General features: G+C 43.4%; 2 protein-coding genes across 4 annotated transcripts in view; one reads left to right on the top strand and one right to left on the bottom strand.

The window, feature by feature from the left end:
- The first annotated feature begins 8,303 nt into the window (after positions 1 to 8,303).
- Positions 8,304 to 9,791, top strand: LOC147444766 (uncharacterized). The gene is made up of 2 exons (XM_086527940.1): positions 8,304 to 8,608; positions 9,155 to 9,791. Exons 1-2 carry the CDS (start codon positions 8,600 to 8,602, stop codon positions 9,626 to 9,628), a joined length of 483 nt encoding a protein of 160 aa, XP_086384066.1. The 5' UTR covers positions 8,304 to 8,599; the 3' UTR covers positions 9,629 to 9,791.
- Positions 9,792 to 12,295: 2,504 nt separating this feature from the next.
- Positions 12,296 to 25,578, bottom strand: part of LOC147444767 (uncharacterized) — a 48,848-nt gene continuing 35,565 nt past the window's right edge. Inside the window, exons 3-12 of one of the 3 annotated variants that reach the window (XM_086527297.1) lie at positions 20,847 to 20,946; positions 20,681 to 20,754; positions 20,529 to 20,600; positions 20,367 to 20,447; positions 20,158 to 20,279; positions 19,909 to 19,981; positions 18,754 to 18,812; positions 18,297 to 18,644; positions 12,776 to 12,863; positions 12,296 to 12,695 (exon numbers count right to left, since the gene is read on the bottom strand). In XM_086527297.1, coding sequence (XP_086383423.1) covers positions 12,486 to 12,695; positions 12,776 to 12,863; positions 18,297 to 18,644; positions 18,754 to 18,812; positions 19,909 to 19,981; positions 20,158 to 20,279; positions 20,367 to 20,447; positions 20,529 to 20,600; positions 20,681 to 20,754; positions 20,847 to 20,946 — 1,227 coding nt within the window. In that variant the 3' untranslated portion in view covers positions 12,296 to 12,485. Of the gene's footprint in view, positions 12,696 to 12,775; positions 12,867 to 18,296; positions 18,645 to 18,753; positions 18,813 to 19,908; positions 19,982 to 20,157; positions 20,280 to 20,366; positions 20,448 to 20,528; positions 20,601 to 20,680; positions 20,812 to 20,846; positions 20,947 to 25,578 lie in introns of all 3 variants that reach the window. The other 2 variants (XM_086527296.1, XM_086527299.1) reach the window with 2 other exon arrangements.

Raw genomic sequence — 25,578 nt, forward strand, 5'->3', positions numbered from 1 at the left:
TTCTGACATGCGATGCAGCTCCATCTCCTTCACATACTCGTGCAAGTACTTGTTACATCTTTTCCATTGAACTGATCCATTCTGTTGATGACCGCTTGTATGGCTTTGGTTGTTGAAATCTCCCTTCTTTCAGTGGCATGTTGTGCATGAACATCGCAAATTCTTGAAACATTTGCATTGTTACTGGATCAAAATGCATACCATGTTGCTCCACATGATCACCCATGGTTACCCACAAACTCTCACCCTGGCAGTTTCACATTGGGTTCACCAAAAAATGATATGTCAAGAAGTTTGCGGTTTAGCCAGAAAAGCGTCGGGCTTTTGGTTGTGAGAGTTTGTGAGAGAACTCCAAAGACTTTATGAAGGAGTTATACCATAGATGCCATGAAGTCTAGGGTTTAGAAGGAAGTGCAATCAAAGAAACTCCACTCTTTCTCTCTTGCACTCGCACACACAAAGAAAGGACACAAAAGAGAATATCAAAACAACACAAAGATGAAAACGTCAAGGCTATGGTTATATCGTATCATGGGTAATATGAAAGGGCTAATAGATGAATTAATGGCATTCAATATTTGTCGATCAAATAGGCTACGAATTGTAATTTTGTGCTTACCATAATATATATGTTTTGTCTAGTGATTAGGATTAATTGTGTGTACAAACAAGATAACTACACTTACGTCAAAAGAAAAGTTATAGTCTATAAGGTTAGTATGATGGGATCTGGTGAAAGAAGTATTTCATTGAACCTTTCTGGGCCAAAGAGAAACACTATACGTTGTTGAAAATGTATTTTACAACTAATTTATACGTTAATTGTAATAGATCGCACAGGGTGGAAGCGATAAAATTCACATTATGTGGATTATTCATCTAGGAGAGAAGTGAAGGAAAGAGAAATTCCCTCCCAAGTCCTATTGTTGGCAATAAGGATATTGCGGGGAGAGATGTACCTGTAGCAAGGAGAACCTAGAATTTGTAGGGAGACTGACTTTCTAAGAGTGAGAGAGATAGATTTGGTTAGGGAGGGAGATGAAATTAGAGATATATGTTGGATTAGAGATGGAAAAGAAAACAACAAGAAACCAACAAAATATCAAAGTAAAACACATCTTACTTGACAAACTCTTTGGGAGTTATTCACCATTATGATGAAGAGATAAGAAGAGGGACGACTTCAAGCCTTGAATGATGCACCAAGTTTAAGACCTTCTTTGATTAGAGTTGATCTTCCAAGGATATCTTACAAGATTGGCTAGTCTTCCTCTAATACCACGTGTAGGCTTAGGCTTATTTTTATGTTTATGGCTAAGTACCATTAGGCATCAATCCTCTCACTCCCTCATGAATGAATTTCAAGGAAGAAGAGTTCCCCTTTTATAGGTGAAGAGAACCCCCAAGGGTTACACAAGAAAGAGAAGATCCATTGTGAACATGAACTAGCAAAGTTTGAAATGGGTTGTCCCTGCATGATGTGGGCAGACTGGGGTTCACCATTTTGATCATATCTCCTCAACCGTGGCTCCAAATAAAAAAGTAAAAATAGGAGCAAAAATTTCAGCTCATAAGCTACGACTCCTATTTTATATACTTTTTTCAATTTGGATTGGAACCTTGTGTAAAGAAAATCATCAAAATATGGTACATTTCTGGCAACAAAAGTCTTCTTGTGGTCCCCTTAGCTTAGAATTTCATTTGATTCCAATGGACACCTCATGCAATATGAAAGAATGTCATTGCTCCTTAACAAAGTTTTGTAAGCATCCTTGCAAACATAAATCAAAATAGGTGTATCTTTGAAAATCATGCAAGCTAGTGTCCCACTAGGATTTGCAAGCTAGTGTACCACTAGGATTTGATTTTTTCTTAGTAGCTATTAAAAAGAAATATATGAAATATATGAAAAATACATAGAATATATATATATTGGAAGTTTTCCTAGATATAGGATCTAGCTAGGGTGTGAGATGATATTGAGACAGTAGAAAGAAAGAACCAATGAATTTTGCCCCAAGTTAAAGAGGCGGAGCTATTGACGTTTTTTCCCATGGTACTTTCTAACATGAGTAAGAATATGTTACCCTTGAGATAAATAATAGGATGAGATAGAAATCTTATTTTATACTTGGAGATGTATATGTACATTATAGAAAATATACTTATGTATCTAAAAAGTTGCAAGATAGATCTTGTAGCATTCGTTCCCACTATGTACGTGTCACAGCAAGTAGCCAAAGTCTGGCTAACTCATACACCAAGCATTGTCAAAATACAACCAAATCTGGAGTTGTCTAAAAGAACTGTCAACAAATATGGCGATCAATATAACAAAAAAAGTAAGCAAAACTGCTCAAATGATGTCAAAAACCCCGCTCTAATCCAAGAGCACTATGTGGTAACCGATGAATCTATCATTAAAAATCTCCCTCCTGAAGAGATTACCTTATGCATGTCAAATGGCATAATCTAGTGAGCAAACACTCTCACATTGCGATGTCAAAACACTATGGCAAAGCAACCACTGAGTGCCAAATGTAATCAAACACGACTGCAAACCATGCGCATAAACAAATAAACTCGCAAAAAAAATCCGACAGAGTTTCAGTAATATTTGGCTATCTAACCATAATAACCATACATGCCATAGACATGCTCAAAACCATGAGCAAATCATGCGCAAAATCCGCACTCAAGCGTACATGAGTTTTCCCAAAGTCTCGACTCTCTAAACCTGGAACACAATCCTGTAATCCGAAATACAATGTGCATCAACTGCACTCTACAAGCGAGACATATACTAGCATAAACTTGGATTCAAACCAACCAAAATATGGCACAAATTGATGCTCAAAACAGTGAAAAATCAGCCCACATATGCCATTGCAAGGCGAAGAATGTCATCCGTCGAAAAGCACACATCATGTGCTTTTACATGGCCATATAAACCAGCATCAAGGATGCACCAAATGTGTATCAAATGAGCATCCGAATCATCCAAAAATTCAGCTCACAATCATGTCAAAAATGCTTGCAAAACTCTTTCCAAATCCGTGCCTCACACTTTTCAAAATTTGCTCAATTGCACAAGTTAATGTACATAACCTGTGATGAATCCACTTTCGAATCTTGAGAGTCCACAAGAATGCATACATCCACAAAGTGTTCTTAATGTATGTGTATAAATTTGTTGAAAATCTCAACCCACACTCTCTTCACTGAGAGCAAAACATCAATGCGCAAAACAAAAGAATGACAAAGCTCAATCCAAGCTCTTCGAATGGAGCAAATCACCACAATAGGCATACATAATCTTCAACTTTCCGAACACCATGTAGTCGGTCACTCCATACCTTTCAAACCGTTTGGAATTTGCAAAAACTTCCTTCTGCAAAGTTGTAAATCTCAAAAAAATGGTCATGTAAGGAGAATGGGCTTGAAATGGGTTGTTTTTACAAGTCAAAATAGATTTGTAAAAATTTGCAGTTGTGTATCCTAGGCGTGCAAGCAGTCTGCCAAACGTACAACAAAATCAGTGCTGAATTTGGAAAAACTTTCAACTAGAAAGTTGTAGATCACGACGTTTCTGGATAGTAGGAAGGGGATGAAGCTGAAAATTGATCTTTTTCTTAGACAAAATTTTGTTGCAAAACAATGCTGAAATTTTTGTAGCTTCACTGCAATCTCCGCCACAATATCGTCGTGCTCTCCGCAATCGCCACAAGCTCTGATACCAATTGAAGTGCACGAACGGGAGCGTGTGTGAGTGTGTGCAACAATGGAGAAGAGAGGAGAAGAGAAGACCTTGTGGTTGCAGGGGCTAAAACTCACTCTCAATATGTGAGCCCCCTTATTCTATTATGTACATAATGAATAAGTATAGTGGGTCGCCTGGCCTAACCGAACACATGGGGATTTACCCCAAGAAGAGAGTGCATCGGATTTCTCGACGTTTTGCATTGGTGCTTAACATCAACAAGGTGTTTCAGTCCGACGGCAAAAATCGGCATCAACATCTAGCCATTTTTCTCGGCATCGACTTCTTCGGCACTGTTGGAAGGGGAAAAGAGAAAACGGACCCAATTACACACATATGCCTCTCTATAGATCTGGTGCAATCACAACACCTCGATCCTCTCAAAAAAACACATCAAATAGTAAAATTTCACAACACTCATCTGCACACACCCAAGCACACAATCATACACAAAATTACAGCTTACTGCATTCCAATCGGCGTAATTGCTTCTCAATTCTCAACCACACACATAACTCTCTCTCTCTCTCTCTCTCTCTCTCTCTCTCTCTCTCTCTCTCCACACACCAATTGGCTATGGGGACTCACATATGCCTACACACATTGACATTGTTGCACGATAGAAAAGAAGAAGGGATGGGGGGAGACAGCACCCGATATGATGCAATGAAAGCTTACTTATTTTCCCAAGTGATGGGCTATGGTGGAGCATACACAAAAAGGCTCTCTTAGATCTCTCTCTCTCTCTCTCTCTCTCTCTCTCTCTCTCTCTCTCTCTCTCTCTCTCTCTCTCTCTCTCTCTCCTTCTCTGTTATGCTCATAGCCTAAAAATAGCAGATTACAAAAACTTTGAATATCTTGCAAAAGTAACTTGAGCAAAAATGTCCAAAACAACCTTTTTCTTCTCCCACACATCCTATTTTTGTAGAAAATGAGTTTTGCAAAAATTTGGCAGAATGAGACTTTTTGGTCTTCCTCATGCAATAAAGGTGGGATACATGATAAAAATGTGTCAAAACCCCTCACATCGACTTCCTACAATTGCATGGGAAGCAACCAAAAAAGTTCAAAAAAATATTGTGCTACCTTTGCCATGCTTAGACATCTATGTGCTCCACTATCACCTACAAGTCCTCCATTAAGCATGCCCAAGAGTATTGATTACTTCAAGAAGAGTTCATTGTTTAATTTGGGTCTTTTTGCAAAGGATAATTTACTTAGAATGTTCATTATAAATCCTTGATCGAACTTCAATCCATCATGTTGTACTGTCCTAAATTTAGGGTGTTGTAGGAGCTCCTTAAAGATTTTTTTTTTGTGTGTAACACTTTGCCATACTTTTGCATGTCTTCTTCTTTAGTGTGTCATCAATGTATGTCGATTGAGCCCTCATACTCTTTAACTTCTCTCAATGCTCTCTTTGCTGTGTTTATCCCAATACTCTCTCATTTTTCTCAAGCCTTTGTGTTGAGTGGCGCAAATTGGATCAATTGGCCCTTCATCATGACATTCTGAATTTTGATCATGTTGTTCTTGATCTCCTTGGAAGGGAGGTTGAATCTAACCCAGACATTAAGTGTCATTACTGTAAGAAGAAGAGGTACACATATTGTATTTGTTGGAAGAAGAAAAAGAATGAGACTGACAAATCAAAGCAAGATTTAGCATTGATTTCTCTAGAGAAATTTTGTCGCTTATCAAAGAAAACGAGAGAGGCTTTACACTTCCACAAATCTTTACTTATTTCTTTGCTTTATTGATTGCTTTTATCATGAATGATGGTTCCTTTTACTTTTCGTGAAGAGACGGAATGAAAGAGAGCAGTAGACATGTATAGAGGGAGAAAGAGAGAGAGAGAAGAGGAGAACCACACCCAATGGGGTCTCAACCAACCCTTTCAAGGACCGCCCACACCATTGCCGATATATAATTTTCTTTTGATTGCGTTAATAAAAAGTCGTCCTCGCGATAACTCTCACGAAGAGGCACCTCCGTGCTGTTTTGATGCACCATTGGATCCATCTCAATGTGGGATCGTTGATGGTCAGCAAGGGGTAGATATGGGTTTACGCGCTTTCCATGAGGTCTCGCCCACCGGCCATAGTGGTACCATAAGAGTTGATTTGGGGGATCATGGCTCTACACAAGTCAGTGGTTGGGGAATGTACGCACTCCATAGGGGATTTTTTATTTGATTCACTCCACTATTGGGGTGAAACACAGCTGCCCACTATGTCCTACACTATTTGGCATGTATGTGAGTGAGGTTGCTAACTACATTGAGAGGTTTGATGATATGACCTGTAATTGCATATCTTTGGTTGGAAACCAACTGCTTTGGATGGAAGCTGCACCATAGAGAGAGAGAGAGAGAGAGAGAGAGAGAGAGCTATGTAACATGCGTTGGAGCAAGGTTGTGCTATTGCTACAGAGGCAAAGGAAAGAGCAAGAGAGAGTGCATGCAAGCAGAAAACGCTCTAGAGAGAGAGAGAGAGGGAGGGATGGGTGGAGATAGTTACAGCTCCATGTCAGATGTTCCTTTTTTCCTTACATAGTGATTTGTCCCTACAGTTTCCTTGAATCACCCTCCAAAGGAGTGTCAACAACACCACTTTTGGTACCATCAAATCGTGCATTCACCCAAAGAAGAAGGAGGTTTAAACATCCTAGACATTTCTAGCCAAGGAGATAAGTTGATTGCCAAGTGGATGGTGAAATTCTTCTTTGAGCCTAATAGTGATTGGGCTATCTTCTCCAGAAAGATTTTTTCAGGGAGAGTTGACAAACAAGGGCCCCTACTTGGGAGGATATTCCTCTACTTAGCATGCTTGTTAGTCACTTTAAGGTGAAAGCTAAAATCTTAGACCTTATCAAGAGTTTGTGGTCTTTGTGGCATAAGTACTAGGTTGATCTTCTCATAGGTATTACCAAAAAGAGCTAGGATTTCTTAAAATTCGACTCAATTTGGCGGTTCCTTCTTAAATAGAGGAGGTAGAAAGGCTCACAAGCTACAGAGAAAAGAGTTATATATGTGCAAGTACACATGGAACAAAAAACAGACAAGGCTCTACTCTACTCATCCATTACTTGAATTGTTTGGGCTTACATAGTCGAAAGCCCGCTTTGTAGAAGTGCTCTCTTTCCTAAAGGACAAAGCTGGAATATCAAGTGTCTTGGTCCCATGGTTCTTCAATTGATAATGGAGAGGTTGTATGCCACTTTCCAAAATTCCCATGATACATCAACCCCTCATGAGTCAACATAGCAGAGTGAATGACAGATGATAAGTCTTATTGGACAAAAAAATCAAGGAATGGAAAATTAGCATTATGGTCTATATTTGTTCGTCCAGAAAAAAAAGTCAAGGTTCTAACCATGATGACAATCAATGTAATCCTAAGGCAGAAAATGAAAAATTGTTAGGTTGTTAATCTTTAGCCTATGGACAATGGTGAAGGTGAGCATTAGTAATCCCAACATAGGCTAAGCTATTCCCAGCACCAAAGCAAAAGCTAGGCAACGAGCATTTTCACAGGCGGGCTCTAAATTTGCAGAACGTTGCTAAGAGCTGGGTCCATCTATGCACCAAGAGGATTAGTGTGATTTAAAAAGTTTTGCTCATTTAAAGTCACACAATATGTAAAAAAACTTAGGAATTTGAAGGGGACAACCTCCCTAAAAGTAGAAGAGCTACAAATATCAACATTTTTCCTTGTATTAAGGAACTATCAAGGAAGATAACGAATAAGAATTCACTCCTTACTTTTCTCCCTCTCTTTCTAGGTGAGCCCAAGTTTGAGTTTGCTTTAAAAACTTTTCAATTTCTTTTAGTAGGACCATTATAAAAGAAACCTTTTCCCTTCATGCCACTAATATCCTTAAGCCATAGGGAGAGCCGGCACTAGTAAAGAAGAAAGGAGGTGAAAACCTAGCCACCAATGTGTGCAAAGGACACCGAGCGGCTGGGTTCAGCATTTCTGATTGTAGCCGTGGAAGTGGAGTTTCTTCTACATGTTGCGGATTGCGATGCAATGTAGCACAATGCTACATTGCTACCTATTGCAGATGTATTAGGATACCTACTGTAGATAGGAAAGGTACAAGCCGTTGGCTAAAAACGGTCTCATTTTTAAGTGTGTTGGTGGACCCTTGGGATTTTACTGGTCCCGCTATATGGTACTCGAGCATGCTACTCTTTCTCTCTCTCTCCTCCTCCTCCCCCCCCCCCCCCCCCCCCCCCCCCCCTTTCTCTCTCTCTCTCTCTCTCTCTCTCTCTCTCTCTCTCTCGTGAGTCGTACCCAACTCCGCTCCTTTGCCTTTCGTCTGCTGTAGCATGTGTGTTCCTGACAAAATACATACACAACGAGAGAGAGAGAAAAGAGAAGAGCATGTTCCTTCTTCTTGTCCTCCTGCGCAGCTTTTCATAGCACTCCTCCAGTCTCCCCCCCGTCCACGCCTTGTCGCCAATAATCTGTCGGGACAGCCAGCCAGACCCCCTCGTGACCTGCATCACCACCACCCACCCACAAAAAGCCAGCGAGCTACAGGTCTCATAAGAAGGCCGCCCCGCCCCCCCTGCACGCCTCAGCCCCACCACAGTTCTCTCTCTCTCTCTCTCTCTCTCTCTCTCTCTCTCTCTCTCTCACACACACACACAAAAACTCTCCATTACAATTTATCATCTTCCTTATTTACCCCTCACTCACATCGTAATCATTCCCCTGATCACTACTGTTGCCCTCTCCCCTCACCTACCTCTCCATGCACCCGTGCTACAGGCTTATGCTCTCTTGCAGGATGGCAGCGGCGGCGGCGGCGGCGACGAGATAGAGCCGACCAATGCAGCAGGTATACTCTCTATGTGAGCTCTTCAAGGCTTGTGTAGAGTGAGGCCATTCTTGAGCTATTGCTCTTGGACTTTCTCCTCATAACAAATTTGAACATTAAAACATCTTAGGCCAAGCCTTTGGCTGCATTGTGGCTTATTTAGGCATCATTATGTCCACTAATACACACCACAATATGCATTGCCAGCTAGAACCCTATTTAAGTAGCAAAGCATTCATTTCAAATATGGTTATGTAGATTCTTTGAGTGATCATGTTTGTGCAGGCTTTTAAAAGTTGAAGCTCCATTTTCCTTGTTTGTATACTGTTTTTCCACTCTCTTAGGTACCTCGAGGATTCACTATTAGGTACCGTATGGTAACATGTGAGTGTAAGGGAGTGGGTTTAAACAAGGAAGAAAAGGTGCATTTTATAAAGCATGGTCCCATATTTAGGGGTGAAGAAGGGGCATTGTATATGCGCACTTGACATCCCCTTATTGTTACTAATGAATCCCTCGGGGTTTTGGTAAGATAGTTTTTGACATCTTATCACCTTGATGTTTTAGGGCCTTCGTCGAGAGACACGAGTAAAAGACATGGACATGAATGAAGCTTTCTCCATAAGGAAAAGGGCCTTCTTCTTTTGGCGTCGATTCAAAAAAAGAGATGGTCACTCCCATACCATGAATGGATCACACCCTTCCTCTCAGAAGATGCCACAACATATGTGTCCACGCCACCTCAATCTATGTCCTTGCAATAAGTCCAAGTCAGGTCCTATTTACAATGCATCATATCATGTCGCAAATTGTGATATGGAGCTTTGCAACAACCATAGTGACCATAGAGACAATGTGGATGAATGGGACAACGTTGATGCATCTAAGTTGCATCATGGCCCCCAAGGTTGTTCTCCCACTCCTCATTCATGTGAATACACTTCACTCAACAAGCATAACGTCATCCCTTATTGTCAATTAAGGCAGGTTGACACTCCTCGTGTCTCCACGTCTCGCTTACCCCTCTATTTAGTCACGTAGTTCTTCTTTCTTTGAGTGGTGCCAATAGCTCACCATTTTGACATCGCCGATTGCTTCTACCACTTGATTTTTTATATCATCACATCTAGCGGCATTGTTACAAGGAGAGATAATTCTTTCTTCATTCGATAAACAAAAGTGAACCATCAAAGTTAACACAAAATGCCATCAAGTTGGTCATAACATTTTCTCTTGTGTGGTGTTTTTTTGCAAACTCTACCTTTTTTTTGAAGTTTTTACAAACTCTAGTGCTTAGATGTGGCTGTGTAAACTAAGATGAGAAAAGCTAGAGAGAGAGAGAGAGAGAGAGAGAGAGAGAGAGAGAGAGAGAGAGAGAGAGAGAGAGAGAGAGAACACTAACCACCATACTGAATCTACAAGATTTGACATATTTAGCTATGATTTCTTATAAGAGTGCTCACATGTGTCGGTTGTAGTGTAAAATTATCAGTTATAATTTCATTGGACCTTGATTTTGAAGAAATTTGAGCATTATAGTTGTAATCAAATCCAAAAACACCTTTGTTTTTGGCATAAACCTCGGTCATCTCATTCATTTGGCCAATGATTATTTAAAATCCAATGATTATTTAAAATCCATAGGATATTCCATGTCCAAAATAGTACAACTCCAAATGGCATATCCAATGCTAACAATCATCTAGGATTATATATTAAATCCAATGAATACTTGAAATTCATAAGATAATTCATAGTAGCACTATTTCCTTACCTAGCTCATCTTCCTTAACATCCACATATGTCAATGGAATCGCAGGATTAAAGGTGGTTGTGCTCTCAACAATGCCTTGGACCTTCCTACCCACTTACACTTCTTAGCAAGTTGGAAGCATTTAGGTTTCTTGGTCCTCAAGCTCTATAATAGCAATTCATAGTGTCATGATTGTCCCACCTTCTACACACTCCAATGGGAGACTTGAGCTTATGACTATGTGGCATGTCCTCATAGGATGGCTACGTCAGACATACTACACACGAGGCCTAGGACAAGGGTTGTCTCTCCTCCTATAAAATGCATATTCCTAAACTCTTTTCTCATTTGTCTTATGATTGAAGCTACTATACACTCGGAATTTATATGTTTACTCATCTCACTTAAGGCTATTGATGCTATATCACTTGATGCTCCCATCAAATCACAATTACCTATATATTTTGAGCATGACAACAAAATTTACTAAAAGTAGGATTTCTTTTTGAACAAGTGAATGTGGAGCTATTTTTTTCATCAATCTTTCTAAGAAACAAGAGGTTGTGCTCTTGAGAAGGGTTATCATTCTTTGGACATCAGCGATATGCATTCTCCTCCTATCAATGCATTGCCTCCTCTTGCTTAAGAGTGTTATGTTTCATTCCCATTTTGGAACGCACTTCAATCAAAGCCCTTCCCAAAACTTTGAAATCACAAAAACCACTAGGAGGCGAGGTTTGGAACCAAGGAAAGGCTGTATGTTTGTAGTTCCGATCCAAATCCTTCTATATGTTTTATGATGGCATAAAGCTATTAAATGGAACTATCGAAAATATTTCTAGGGTCATTTTTGTAAAAATTTCATTTGAGATATTCTATCTAGGTTACACATAGGTAGGGATGCACCTCCCATTGCTTTCCCCTCCGTAGTATAATTGTGCTCATGATCTCTCAAACGGACTCACAAGGATTGTATGGTAGGAAGGTGCAAGTTTACGCTTTAAAGCTCCATCATCCATTTACTCCATGTGTGTGTGCGTGCGTAAGCATACATCCCCCTTCTCTACCAGAAGGCCGTGCCATTAAAGATTGATTTTGCAAGTTCACATGATCAAATGGAAGGTTATTTGTTGCGTAGTGTGCTTTGTATGAAGCATCAGGTTATCATTGCCATTAAAAATTGATTTTGCAAGTTCACATGATCGAATGGAAGGTCATTGTTGCGTAGTATGCTTTGTTTGAAGCATCAGGTTATCACTTGATGGGTCCATCTTAGTAGATACTCTCCTCCTCTTCACATACACCAACGCTTCACCTTGCTCTCAAATCCACCTGTAGCCCTCGGCAGGAACAGGCAGTTGGACAGCCCGCCCCCCGACCCCTGACTTTTGAGGTCTCTGCCCATGAATCTCAATGGTTGATTTTGTTTCTGCAGATGATTTCTCTAATATCCTCAGTGCTCTTATTGTCTCAGACAATTTGTCGCAAGCCGTCGAGTTTGGGGGTCCTTCCATAGCCGTCAGATGGCAGCCATTTCTGCACACATAATGAAAAACCACTGCCCCAGCACCAGCTCCCACACATCAGCAGTCGAAACGTAAGCAATAGAAGTTGTGAAACTCTGGAGGATCTGCTGAGTCATTAGGATCTCTTATTTGCAAGCACTGTCTATTGGGCTCTTTATAGTCTCTTAAAGCACCAATTAATATGCCCATGTTTGGTACAAAGAGTGTCTCCAGGGCTCTTTATTGTCTTTTAAAGCCCATGTTTAGTACAAGGAGTGTTTTTCTAGGGCTCTTTATGGTCTGTAAAAGCACAATCGATATGCATACATGGGCATATGCGTATGCACGCATGCATGCTAGTCCTCAACTTTCTAATGAAAGAAGATGGCTGGCCATTTATAAACTCACACTCCGAGAACTCTTGCACGCATGCAACACAGGTTGCCCGCGGAACAGAAAACGGTTACCCATTTTTATCATCTTAAATGCTGAGAACTTTTTACATGAGAAAAATCCGTATACATCAATCTCTCATTAATTTACAAAAAATACAAGCAGGCCAGAAGTCAATACACAATCAGCTTTACTTTGAGCCCTCCAAAATCGACATCTTTATACACACTACTAGCCAAGCTACTCTTTACTTTTTGGCATCAACGAACATAGCTCGTGTCCAATGCTCAACATCTTCTGAGTGGGATGGAGGTGGCGGGAGTGTGATGTGCTCAACCATATCCCACTCATCAAGAACACTCTCCATAACTTTACCTTCTGTGTGATCAAGGTCCCTTCCAATGCAATAAAAGCTGCTGTTGATGTTTGAGCTCCCTCCAATGACAACCTTAAACTCCTGAATGTCAAGAGAAAAGAGTAAGTGATTCCATTTACTTCTCTAATAAACGGAAAGATACTAGAGAGTGAAGGGTATACTCTGCAGTCCTTGCCCTCTCTTCGAATGTCCATCATGCTCACCGTTGATAGAGCACTATCAGCAAGACTGCTAATATGGTGTTGCGAACTTCTGCCATAACATAAGTAACTTAGCCAACCCGCATTGTGTAAGATGCAAAGCTTGGCTAGTGACATGCATCCCTTCATAAGGTCAGAAATATCTGAGTATGATAGGGTTCATACAAAGATCGAAACAGTTACAAAAACATTGCTAAATGAAGCCATCAATAACAGTAATAGGATTGTCATGAATAAAAGGGGAAAAGCGACAGAAATGTACTGCAATAGGGGTCATTCAAAGATAATAACATCTACAATAACATTGCTAAATGAAGTCATTCATAACAGTAATAGGATTGTCATCGAAAAAGGGGAGAAACGACAGATATGTACAATCAGTAGACAAACATAAGCTTGTTTCTTATTTGCTTTTTTGTTTACAATCGTATAAACAGAAGAAATGCCCAAAACGGTGTGTTAGTGAAAACTCATGTTACAGGTTCAGGAGGAAAAATGGCTCGCTGCTGCTGCCCCCCCCCCTGCCCTCGCATAGCCCCTCCGCCCTCACCTCCTGCGCACAGCCCCCCAGCCCGCTCCCTGCGTGCTCTGCCCTGCCCGCTGCCCAGCCCCGCCCGCTACCCAACCCCACCCGTCGCCCGGCGCCCCCCGCCGCTGCCCTGCCCACTGCCCCGCCCACCTGCACACTGCCTTTAGCACGTCGCCTCTCCATTCCTGCTTGTCGGGCCTCGCCAACACCCTCGACGTGCTCGGTCCAGCAGGAGTTTCCCCATTCGTCGACGCTTCTCCGCCTTTTCTTCACAGCAGACACAGATGGAGGCTCAAGCTCCGCCACAAAGGGACTCCAATGAAGTCCCCTCGCCCAACCCCGCTAAGCCCACCATTCGACTTGCTCTCTCACCGACACAGCAAGCAAGCCTAGTCGCAGAGGTGGAACGCCTGCAGGCAACTTTCGTCATTCTCGGCACCATACCCAACAGAGGAGAGCTGCGTGATCTTCTCCAGGTCCGCCTTCTCACACTTGGACGTTCAGTTCCTCGAACGCGGCTACTATCAAATAGAGTTTGACACATCCGAGATGGCGTCCAAGGTCATCGTGATGAGCCCCTTGACCATCCGAGCAGTTCGAGCCCACTTTCAATAGTGGAGACATGGTTTTGACCCAGCTTCAGATGTTCTGGTAGAAGAGGCAGACCTTCCCATCTCCATCTGCTTTCCTGGTTTGAGGAGGGAGTACCTACCACTTTTGTCCAGGATAGGCTCAGAGATTGGGATTGTCCTGGAGACACCTCGCACGGCAGCCTCAGTAGCTGCCAAGGCGGCCGGCATTCCTCAGTACGGTTAGGGACATCCACACTCTCCTGAAGGTCATCCTACTTCCTCAGGTGAGTGGGGGTTGGTTTCGACAAAGCGTGGAGTATTCGGGCCTCCCGAATCAGTGTTTCATTTGTCGGCAGATGGGCCATCTTGCGAAGGCTTGTCCACGGAGGAGACCCCAACCTACACCACAGGCCCAACCCCAGCCCTCAAGGGCTGGCTAGCAACAGCAGGCAAAGTCACAGAGTACGCAGGTAGAGCCACCCTCCGAGCCTGGGGCTCAAGCGGAGGAGGGCTAGCAGCAGGTTCATGGTGGACGTCGACAAGGGCCACCGCGCCAACCTGGCACTCAAAGTGGTCCTCAGGCTCCTGCCCAACAGCAGTGGGTTCCCACGGGAAACCGATTCGACCCTCTTCAGCAGGACGAGGTCCCTGCTCCAGCTTCCATCTCAGCCTCACCCTCGACAGCCCCTCCTCCCTCTACCTCTCCATCTCGCCCTCCTAACTTTGCCCATCCCCCTCTCCCCCTGCTCCCTCACCTCCTCCTGCTCCAGTCCCGCAGCCGTCCCAGGGGCAGGCCTTCCTCGATTGCTAGGAGATCTCTTGGCAGCGCCTTTGCCACGAGTCGCTTGGCGAGAGAGGGATAGCCTTGGGCATTGGCCAAGTTTGTTGTGACTCCTCCATACGCAGCAGGATGTAGACACATTGTGGTTCAATTTTTTGCTGACACACACAGCCCGCCATGCTATGTACACATACATGAGGACTCCTGGACAGAGGAGGTTGCTTTACGCACGGCTCAGTCTACTTCGGCTTGGGCTAGACACTCTTTGCAGTCACGCCTATCTCGAGGACGCTCGGATGCGGATTACTCCCCATCCAACCCTGCCTCGAAGATAGCACGGTTAGCTATTGCGGCAGCATCAGTTCTCTCTCGCTCCCCATGAGGATCGTCTCATGGAACGTACAGGGATTAGGTGGGCCCCAGTTTCAACGTCAGAGGGGCCGACTACGTCAGGAGCTTCAGCGATGTCCTGTGGGACGAGAGATTGACCTTCTTATGCTACAAGAGCATCATCTGTGTGAGAGCCGCATTAGGCGTTGTGGTCAGCTTTTGCGTGGACGATATGAGGCTTTCTGGTCAGCTGCATGTGGACCTGGAGGTATCCAGAGTAGGGTATGTATGACTATTGCAAATTCTTTGCAACAGGCCATTGTGGACAGAGTCAAACTTAAAAAGCAATCTCGATATCAGTCGAGCTCGAAAAGTCAACTGACTTTCCATCCTGAAATCTGCACCAAAAAATTAGGGTTAGGTTCATTCCATAGGGTCGTAGCCAAGCCCAACAGGGTCCATCAGCTCTTGGACAAACAGTGTTTCTTTGGAGGCAATGGTAGTCCCAAGATAGCAATCGCACTAAACCTCCAAGTTCATCTGCTCGAGAAGAGACATCTACTAGGAGATGTCGAGAAATTTCAAGTTATAATCTGTTAGGGTCTCCATGGCAAGCATTTTTGGATACCCCACTCTACCAGAAGTTGCACTCCAAAGGAAGATGTCAGAAACCATATAACTTCGGGCAAAAATTTTCTTGAAAGCTTGCGAAGTCCTTGGAGTGTGCTGCTTGGTAGCTATAGACATCAACATCTACATGGCACTGCTTTTGAGAAAAACAATGACTCAAAACAAATCTTGGATCCTTCTCTTACAAGTGATCTTTATGGCTTATGCCCTGTAAGACATGAGCGGTGAAGATGGGAGCGTGCCCGATGCACAATGAAGTAAGGGTGGGAGTGACTAATAAGTCCGGGGCCGAAGCACGAACCTAAAATTTCCAATGAGCTTTGGAAGTGCGATCTTGCTCTGTCTGCTCTTTGGTGGGACCGGTATGCTTTCAGAAAAGCATACGCCTGATGCTCTCCTACCACTGTCACAAGACGGGCACCACCTGCCAATAGAAAAGAACAGACTAAACAGACTTTTAGTACTTCAATAACAACTGAAAAGAGACGACACGCGACACGAAGTGGCGGAATTCCACCCCAGAGAGTATTGGCCAAACCTTGGCGCCACTTTCGGTATTGCTTTATATTGCATCAACACAGTACAAGCCGATACTCCAGACTCTGCACCTTCTCCAGGAAGCATGCTAAAGAATGAGCCCATATTTAAAGGCCCTAGGCCCCAAAAGCAGTTTTACATGGAAAGCCTTCAAACTCAAAAGCTTTTGGTCCAAAAGTGTAAGGTGCAACGGAAGTGAATGTTGAACTTTGCTCAAGATGAGTGCTCCAAACTGTGCTCAAGGGTTCCTTTTCCTTACGGAAGGGAGAGCCTTCCGTTCCTTTAATGAGAGAGTGCAATGGACACAAACAAAGTGGTGAACACTGTAAATGAAGGTGTTGAGACTGAGAGATAGAGAGAGAAGAATACGACACCAGAAAGTTGTCAAAACCCTCCTCCGAAGGCCCCACTCTCTATGGCGAGAGCGGTCTACTATTGATTGCACAAATCTCTACAATGCAATGGACTTGTCGACGATGTCGACGACGATGAGGACGACGACGAGACAGGCTGAAATCTGAAAATGCTAATGGCTGAAATCTGCAAATCTTTATCTGCTGAATTCTGACTCTGTGTCGATGACAATGCGACGACGACATGCTAAAACCGCAGATGCTGAAATCTGCGTTTTCTGGGCTGAATCAGCAAACTGCGCTGGATCTGACCGTGTGGCAAGGATCTGCTGCGGGAAGGTGAGATCTGCGAGGTTCGGGAGAATTAGTGCGGAGTTTGACTGCTGAAAACTGAAAACGCTGATGCTTCTTAGGGTTCCGTCGCGGTGAATATGCAAAACGCTGAAGTGTTATGCTGATGCAAAAACGCTAGGGCTGCAAACTGTCTGCTGCGGTGGAAATCTGCTAACGCTAGGGAACCTGCTGTGTTGCTATTGCCAGGGCTGATTTGCTATGCAAAAACGCCAAGGCTGGTCTGTGTGATGAAAACGCTAGGTCCTTGCTTCTGATGCAAAAACGCTAGGCCTGGTGGGGGTCTTGCAGAGAAGGTGCCTATTGAACCGAGTTCCTGCTGCCTCTTCTGCCAGAAAGTGCTAGCGCTAGGTTTACTTATATACATGCTTGGTAAATTTGCCCTACCTAGTTCCCAACAAAAGTCACTTAAAAGTAATAAGTGAAAATTGGCTAAAATAGGTCTATGCACTATAAAAATGCTCCTGATGGGTTCTGATGGAAATCTGATGATCATGCTGTGTGCAACCAGAGGATATGCATCTAATCTAAGTGTCTGGACATGCACGGTCTGCGAACAAACTCACAAAAGTGTCAGATCACTTCCTAATCTAACTAAACTGAACCAAGCCCATGTTATGAAGTAGCTTGTCCACGTACACATAGTATTATGTGCACGTGACAAAAAGCAATGCCAAAAAGCTGTCAACATAAATCACGGAATTCCGTACAACTGCCACGTCAGCAGTCAACGCAAAACACGGAAATCCGTACAGACTGCCACGTCATCATGTCAACGCAATTTTCGGATTCTCTATATAGCTGCCACGTCATCAATTGCTACGCAAATCTTTCTCTGTTTGTGTGTGGGTCCTGCTTCTTAATTCCTTTATGTCACTTGGGGCCCCATTGGATAGGGTCCCCATAAGTTGGGAGGACTTCTTCTTCTGTTACTTGTTCTTCTTAGGGTTTAGGCCCCTCGGCCGACATCTGCAAGTTGGCTCCCTTCTTCAGGGCTTTGACACGTCAGCAGTTTGTGTCAGGGTGTGCTCAGATGGCACTACCGTCCACCTGTGTGGCTTTTCCCTCCTCCCATCTCTTGATTTAGCCTCATTGTACATATGCTGTTTTTTCATTGGGAGAGTCTCCCCATCATGATTGTTGTAGCCCTCTCTTACAGAGGTGGTTGTAGCCCTATGGGCAGTTTCATTAACTAATAGAAGGATCTTTTTCTCGGAAAAAAAAGAAATGCCCAAAACATTTGTGCCATTACTGAACTCTTGACAGAAAAATCATAAACAAGAAGGTCATGAGACAACAGTGCAAAACTTACTCCTGAGACAAAACTGCATTTTGTAAATTTCTAATACACAACAAATCCAAAGACCGGATCTTCAAAAGTTGACATGTAAGAGCATACCTTAGCTTGACATCTTTCGAAGACAGAAGGTTCATTAGTTCAGCAAATGCTTGAAACGTGGTCATATTAGATGGTGACGCAGGTAAAAGCTCATTGAATCCATAAGACGTTACACACACAACGCTCCTCTTCAAAAGCTTGATTCCTTTCTGAACTGCAGTATGCATCTCTAGATTTTGCACAGAGCTACTTCCGTATCTTGGGCTGTTATCATAGCCATCTCCAGGCCTATCTTCTCCAATGCTTTCAATAGTTGAAAACCCCATGATACTGGTTCCTTTATCAGAAAAAGTATGTTCGTTTGATGAACTACTGCCATTTGCCAGAATAAACAAAGGGTATTCTCCACTGTTGATGACATACAAAACCAGAATTTTATTTTAAAAAACAGGAAAATTACTTGACTTTCTCCACCTCAACATGAGTAAGATGCACACTCAAAAATCACCAAACTTGCCTCTTTGAGCAGCTGGCATCCCAATATGAGGATCGCTGCCAATTGCTTGAAAATGAACCCTGACATGAGAAGGAAACAAACAGGATTTAGACCGACTCTTCCAGCAATAATAGTTTGATTGAATCATAGCACAAAACAGAAGCAAAGGCCACAGTGTGTGCCAGCAAGAAATACACATAGAACTTTGTTGCTAACAGCGACTAGAAAATGATGTCAGACATGACAGACGTACAAATAGCTCGCATTCAAAAACCGTAAGTATGTCAGGTCATTTTATGCCACACAGCTTGCAGGTGAATCTGCCAAGACATTGACCTACAATAACTGGCGACAGCCATTCGGAAATCTCGCAAACGTCATTGACCATGCCGTCAAGGCCTGTGATATCTAAAGAGCCAAATTCCGGAATTGTGCAGCATAATGTATGGTACATGTAAAACGGTTCCAAGGCTTCGCCCCAGGAAACACACCTTGGACTATGAGCCTTGAAAGCAACACACTACTCTGGATCTCTACAGCGATAGTGCACAGTCCACCCTCCTCTCGGGACATAATAATGGTACACTAGTGAGCTAGAACAACTAGTGAGCTAGAACAACCCCTGAGTAAGTTGCGCACTAAACGACGTATTCGTGACAACTCGTCAATGCAAAGTCCAACAGGAGGCAGTAAATCAGGTTGTCGCTAAAAGAACCTGACTGAACGTCAAAACTCTGCCTACCGGTGACAAATGCATAAGAGGACCAATGGCAAAGCTTCCTCCAAATAGACTATTAAGACCGACTCAAACTGCTGGTGATACATCAATGCCCACATGAAAACCGAAGTATCTGCAAGGTTGGTCCCATGCACACCCCATTGGCACTACTCAACTCCTACCAAAAAACCAAAGAAGTTGTGCCAGTTGATCACAGCACCACTGGAAAAGGTAGTTACTACATAGCTTGCAAGGAGAGCTTGCTTGTGCAGCCAAGAGAAAAAAAAAGCGCAGTGTGTGTATGCCATAATGCCTTGCACGCACGAAGTGCAAAGGACAATCAAACAAAATTCATCAGGCTTAGAAAAAGTTACTATCTTTAGATCCTCAGTTATACAATATTCATCAATTTGGATGCCAGATAGGACTCCTAATAAAGAGAACATAGTAGACCATACTCTGAAACGCCCTTCGTGTAGAAGAGGAGCACAAAGATAGTGGGCTGCAAGGTATACAAGCTGGAGCATGTATCTGCAAAAGGAAAATTTTTGACAAATAATCATTTTTCCACCCAAGGCTATTATTATGAACAAGAAAACACTGCAGTTCATCACCAAGTGCAATACTAATTAACATGAACAGAATGCAAAGTCCAACAAACTGTTAAAAGTTATGCCATTTGTTAAGTAAACAAGCATCAAAATTACCCTAGTGACGATCCCAGGTCTTCTTTAGTGACTGACTGAGGATCATCTCGTATTGGTAGTCGAGCCCCACAAATTGTCCATAGCTGTGTGGTGCTCAAGTTGCCTCCCACACTGGAAGAGGACTATGCAAAATGAATGCAACGAATCAACACAGACAGATAAATCAAATAAACGAATACTGGCTCTTTGTAAGTAATACAAGGAATTACCATGACTTTGAGTGGAAAAATTTTGCAAAGTTGACGAAAGAATGATCTTCTCCTTTGCTGGAGCTCCGTGTTTATGTTTGCCTGCGAAAAGAAATCGTTCAAGAGTCAAGAAGTGAGCCAAAGGTCATATTACAACAGCAACAATAGCTTTGCAGACATAACTAATTGCAAACTATGGGTACGAGCAACATCTGATTGATGTTGTCCCAGCTGCTCCACCTGCTTCTTGGCCAACTGCAGTTTCAGAAAAATGGTCAGTGCAGGAGATAGCTTTGCAGTCAAAAACTAATAAACTAGCCAAAAAGACTTCAAACCTGTGCTGATGCTATAGCAAGATTATGTGATTGTGCATCTAAAACCTGCTGTTTCTTGCTTAGCTCTTCTTTACCTGAGTAGCAGAACCAAAGCATTAAGCAAATCAAACTGCTAAGCCCCAGTCTTTATCCTGAAAAGCGCACAAAACAGCCTCTGAAACCATACCTTTTTTAAGTTCATTCTCACAATCTCTCAATTTCTCCTTCAGTTTAGAGATGCGATCATTATGAATGAGGCTCCAATGATGCTGTTGATCAGCTTCATGCTGATATAGGTAATTTGTAGTTAGCAGTCACAAACAACTAGTTTAATTTTGAGTTGTGCAAAATATTTCAAAACACGTTGGAACAAAGAAGCCTCCTCGCATTTACTATATTTTCAGGAAACACTGCATCCAAGCCATCTGCCCCATAGAGGACATGCCTTCCATACCCTAGAGGCATCCAGCTGAAGTGCCCCACTTCACAAAGCCTGGAGAGAGAGAGAGAGAGAGAGAGAGAGAGAGAGAGAGAGAGATGAAATGAAATGAAATGTTATATTAACCTCTTCAAAAGGCCAAAATGACCTATGAGACCAAACTGTTACAAAATTGTGAATCTGATATCATGTCTGGGTACAAAAAGACTAGAACAAAAATACTACTACTACTAGAATTCATCCTCATCTGCACTCTAGATGTTGAGAGAGTATGGCTCGAATCCTCTGTTGTAGTCTCCGTCGATGCTGTGTAGCCCCTCTCCTCAATCGTGGCCATCTAGATCTTCGTAGCTTCAGTGCTCGGTCGATGAGAGTGCCGGTAGTGGTCGAATGAGTGTGGGCCGAGCTCTGCAGTGATGGCTGCTCCTCTGGCTGTCCCATATCTAGTGAAAAGAAATCTGTAATCCGTCTCTGGGACTGTCTCTCTCTAGCTCTCCCCAGTAAAGTGTCTCTATATCTGTGTAACTCAAGTAGATATAGCCCAAGACATCTCTGATCCTCATAACTCATGACCCTAGAGAAAGGACCGAAACCCTCTCTCAATAAGCAGTGGAAACCGCCCCGAATCTCATAGTACATTGTGCAATGACATATGTAATGTAGCTCTGTCTCTGCCTCTAGCTGGCATAAGCAGCATATCCTATTGTCTGCTGGTATCCCTCTGAATCTACCAGTCTCAATCTCAAGCTGATGTGAGGATGTGCATATCTGACCAATGGCACACCGCAAACCATGAGACATATGTGTATCCATGTAGCTGGGTCGAATCACAAACCCATCTCCTGTGAGGTGGAGAAGATGCTCTCTATAGAAAGCCATCTTCGTGCCCAACTCCTGTGGCGGCTCTATCATGTCCTCTTGGTATCCATCTGGATCAGGTCCTGACGAATGAGTCTAGTAATCTCCACACTTGCAAGAGACATCGAGAGTGTCTGAAGAGAGTACTAGAAAGGGGGCACCCTGTCCATGGCGAAGCCATGCATATGAAACCATGATGTCAATTGTGCATACCAGCATGAAGTGTCCCCCTGAAGAACTAACTGTCTGGAAGACTCAAGGGCCAGTCTAGCATATCTGTCTCTAGTAGTATCCCACAAGTTGTGCACAAAGGTAAGTGTATGCATCTGTATACTCTACAATCTCCTGACTATATGTGAAAGTCGGTGTTGATCTCCTGATCCACTGTGGTGTGGTGTGGTGTGGTGTTAAACACCATAACCTTGGTTTTACCAAGGTTTACAGACAATCCACTATCCTCTGCAAAACTGTGTAATGCATCCAACTGTCGTTGCATACCCTCTGGTGAGTCAGAGATCAACACAATATCATCAGCATATAACAACAATGGGATCCACGTCCCTGCCAGTTGGGCACCTCTATCACCCTCTCTGTCAATGTAATCAGACACCTCATCAACATACATACCATGTGGAAGGCTCGTTGTGCTCACATTCTAGGCTCACACTCTTCTCCTACATCCACCACTGTGACGGCTATTTGGACTGAGCTGATACATACTTTTCGCAACCAATGGGATACTTCAGAAGGCTCCTTCAAGGCAGCGGAGAGGTGTAGATATTTCTTTAGACATGGGCGAGATCTTCAGTTCTTTCCAACCTCGACCATGGTCACATCACATGGCATTATGCACCTCCCCAATGGTTCATTTTGCATTCCTCATACAGGCCACCTTGATGCACACGTAGCCTCACATTGTTATCTTTGTTTTGCACATCCTCTGGGTGATAGGCCATTGAGCATCTCCAATCGTCTCTTTTGTACACTGTATACAGCCACCTTTTTGGCCGAGAGAGAAGAAGAAGAGTATTTTAACGTCGTAGGAAACTATTCCAAGAGACCTTACATATCTATCTGACGCGCGCGCGCGCGAGAGAGAGAGAGAGAGAGAGAGAGAGAGAGAGAGAGAGAGAGAGAGAGAGAGAGAAGATGGAGGGAGTGCGGACAACCCTACGGGGCACAGCTTCGCAAACTCGAGAGTACGAGGCTCCACATGAGTGCTACAAGATCTCAAAATCAATCCCCCTCTCCCTATATAAGGGGTCAAATAACAAGCCCGATCCAAATCCTAATACCCCACGAGTCACGACCCATAAATCTGAGAAAACTGTCACGTGCAACGGAAGTGATTAAGGATTTAGCTCAGATCCAGTACTCCACAAAACACAAGGTTACTTTTACTTCATTTGAAAGAACTGAACTGAACTAAATGAAACCCAAATCCCCACGAGTCACGACCCATAAATCTGAGAAAACTGTAAAAAACTATCAGGTGCAACGGAAGTGTTTAAATATTAGGCTTCGATCTAGTACTCCACACAAACACAAGGTTACTTTACTTCACTTGAAAGAACTGAATGAGAGAGAGAGACACATACACATACACACACACACACACACACACACACACACACACACACACACACACACACACACGACTCTGCATGTTGGGTTCCAACCACCCTCAAGGGCCCCCTTGCTCTGTTGCTAAAACCGGCCCGCAGGGCGGTAGGCTTTGGCTTTCACCTGAAATTCTTTACTTTAGACAGAAAACCTGCGACGGGAATTAACACTTAAGCGAACACACGGCTCGGAAGCTAGAATGCCCCGAGCAGACACCGACAACCTGTAGGCCCCAAAATTGGCGCCCCTTTCGGTATTTCTTTATTCTTTAGGAGGGGTAAATTACAAAGAAGAGTCCTGGGAATCCTTTATCTGTATCGAGCTAGATACCACCTGTTTTGGCCAAATTTCGGCAGAATAACAACCTCGAAACTTGCACGAAACCAATTTCCCTGCTGGAACTCACTTCCACTGGCATAAACCCTCTGATTCCTGCCCAAAAACAGTAAATTCAGCACGCTGCATTTACTGGTTTTTGCCCTGTTTTCAGCCCCAAACAGTCCCCTAACTGTCCTCTGCCAGTGGGGCACTATTCCCAATGGTTCTGGCGTCTGTATGGCTGAAAAACAGTCAATTTACAGCGCATACACAGCGCTGAAAACGCACCTGTACGGTGAGGTTATGACCCTCACCGAGTGCCTACTTTGGAGTAGCACCTAGCTACCCCTGTTCCTGCTCAAGGAGGCCCTTGCCTCAGCACAAAAGCATGAACCCACACAGTTGTACATCAATCAAATGAAGAGCCATCTTGTGGGGCATCACATAACTGCACGTAGGGGGGAGAGAGAGCAGTGTGTAGTGTGCAGGGCATCACTCCTAGCACCACACTGTACATGAGAGGGAAAGAAAGCACTCCATAGCTCTTAACCTGTGACAAAATGCAAAGTGAGGCCTCTCCCAGCTTAAATTTCAGCGCCCATTTTTCTGAATGAGGCAAGTGCATGAAATTTTGCCACTTGGCGCGATTACAAGCTTTTGCCCGTTTCGAGGTTGCCGCCTAAAAATCTCCCGAGTGGTTGCCCAGTTGACTTCGCGGCAGAGTTGTAAAGTGTTCCCCTCGTCATACCGAAGGTAATGACGCGAACACATTTCACGGCCCAAAATAGCAGTTCCCTAATTTTTAGGAGATGCTTCCGTTGGGCTCCCGTTGGTCATCTGACCATCTATCCTCATTGGGACCGCATCCAAAAGTGCAATGTGGCCCAACTGTCGGATACTTTCTGTTGGTGATCCCACCTTGACTTTATGCCTTTATTGAGCTCACTTCCTAGTATCCACCAACTTGGTAAGTGCGAACAGGGGACCTACATGATCTTGCTCTGAGCCTAGACATCCTCTTACTATACAAATTCCAGTGCCGACCACTTCCCGTCTGCGGGTGAAACTACCGTTCACATTGGCCATACCATGTCCGATCGTTTGCTACTTTAAAAAGAGGGTCTCAAAAATAAAACAAAAATCATTCGAAAGAAACCAACAACTAAGGTTAGCAGTTGCCACGTCCTAGTGACATAGTTAACAGCTGCCACATCCTCGTGACATACCCCCCTGTTGAAATCGCAAACGTCCTCGAGTGCATACCATAAATACACGCCATTGATGATCTTGTGTTGTTAGCACTCTTTAATCATCGCATGTATCCGCAAGAAAGATGGTAACACATAGATACAAATGACTTAATGAGACCTTCATACTTTTGCCATCTCCATCTATTACGCTGAATTCATATGTACATTTGATGTGCTAGCTCTATCATTATCCCTCCTTTGCACTCATTGGGTTGGTGCATAAGTAGGTTGTAACCCAAAGGCTTCAAGGTAAAGCTGCAATACATTTGGTGACTCTGACAGTTCATGCTCTTCCATCCACTTTGCATCCATAGGCGGATAGTTCTTAAACTTCACCAAATAGCGTCTTGCAACCTGTCCTTTAACTTTTTTTTTTTCCGAGAAAAAGATCCTTCTATTAGTTAATGAAACTGCCCATAGGGCTACAACCA

This window comes from Adiantum capillus-veneris, chromosome 13 (assembly GCF_014529385.1).
Source record: "Adiantum capillus-veneris isolate H3 chromosome 13, ASM1452938v2, whole genome shotgun sequence".
Lineage (NCBI taxonomy): Eukaryota > Viridiplantae > Streptophyta > Polypodiopsida > Polypodiales > Pteridaceae > Adiantum > Adiantum capillus-veneris.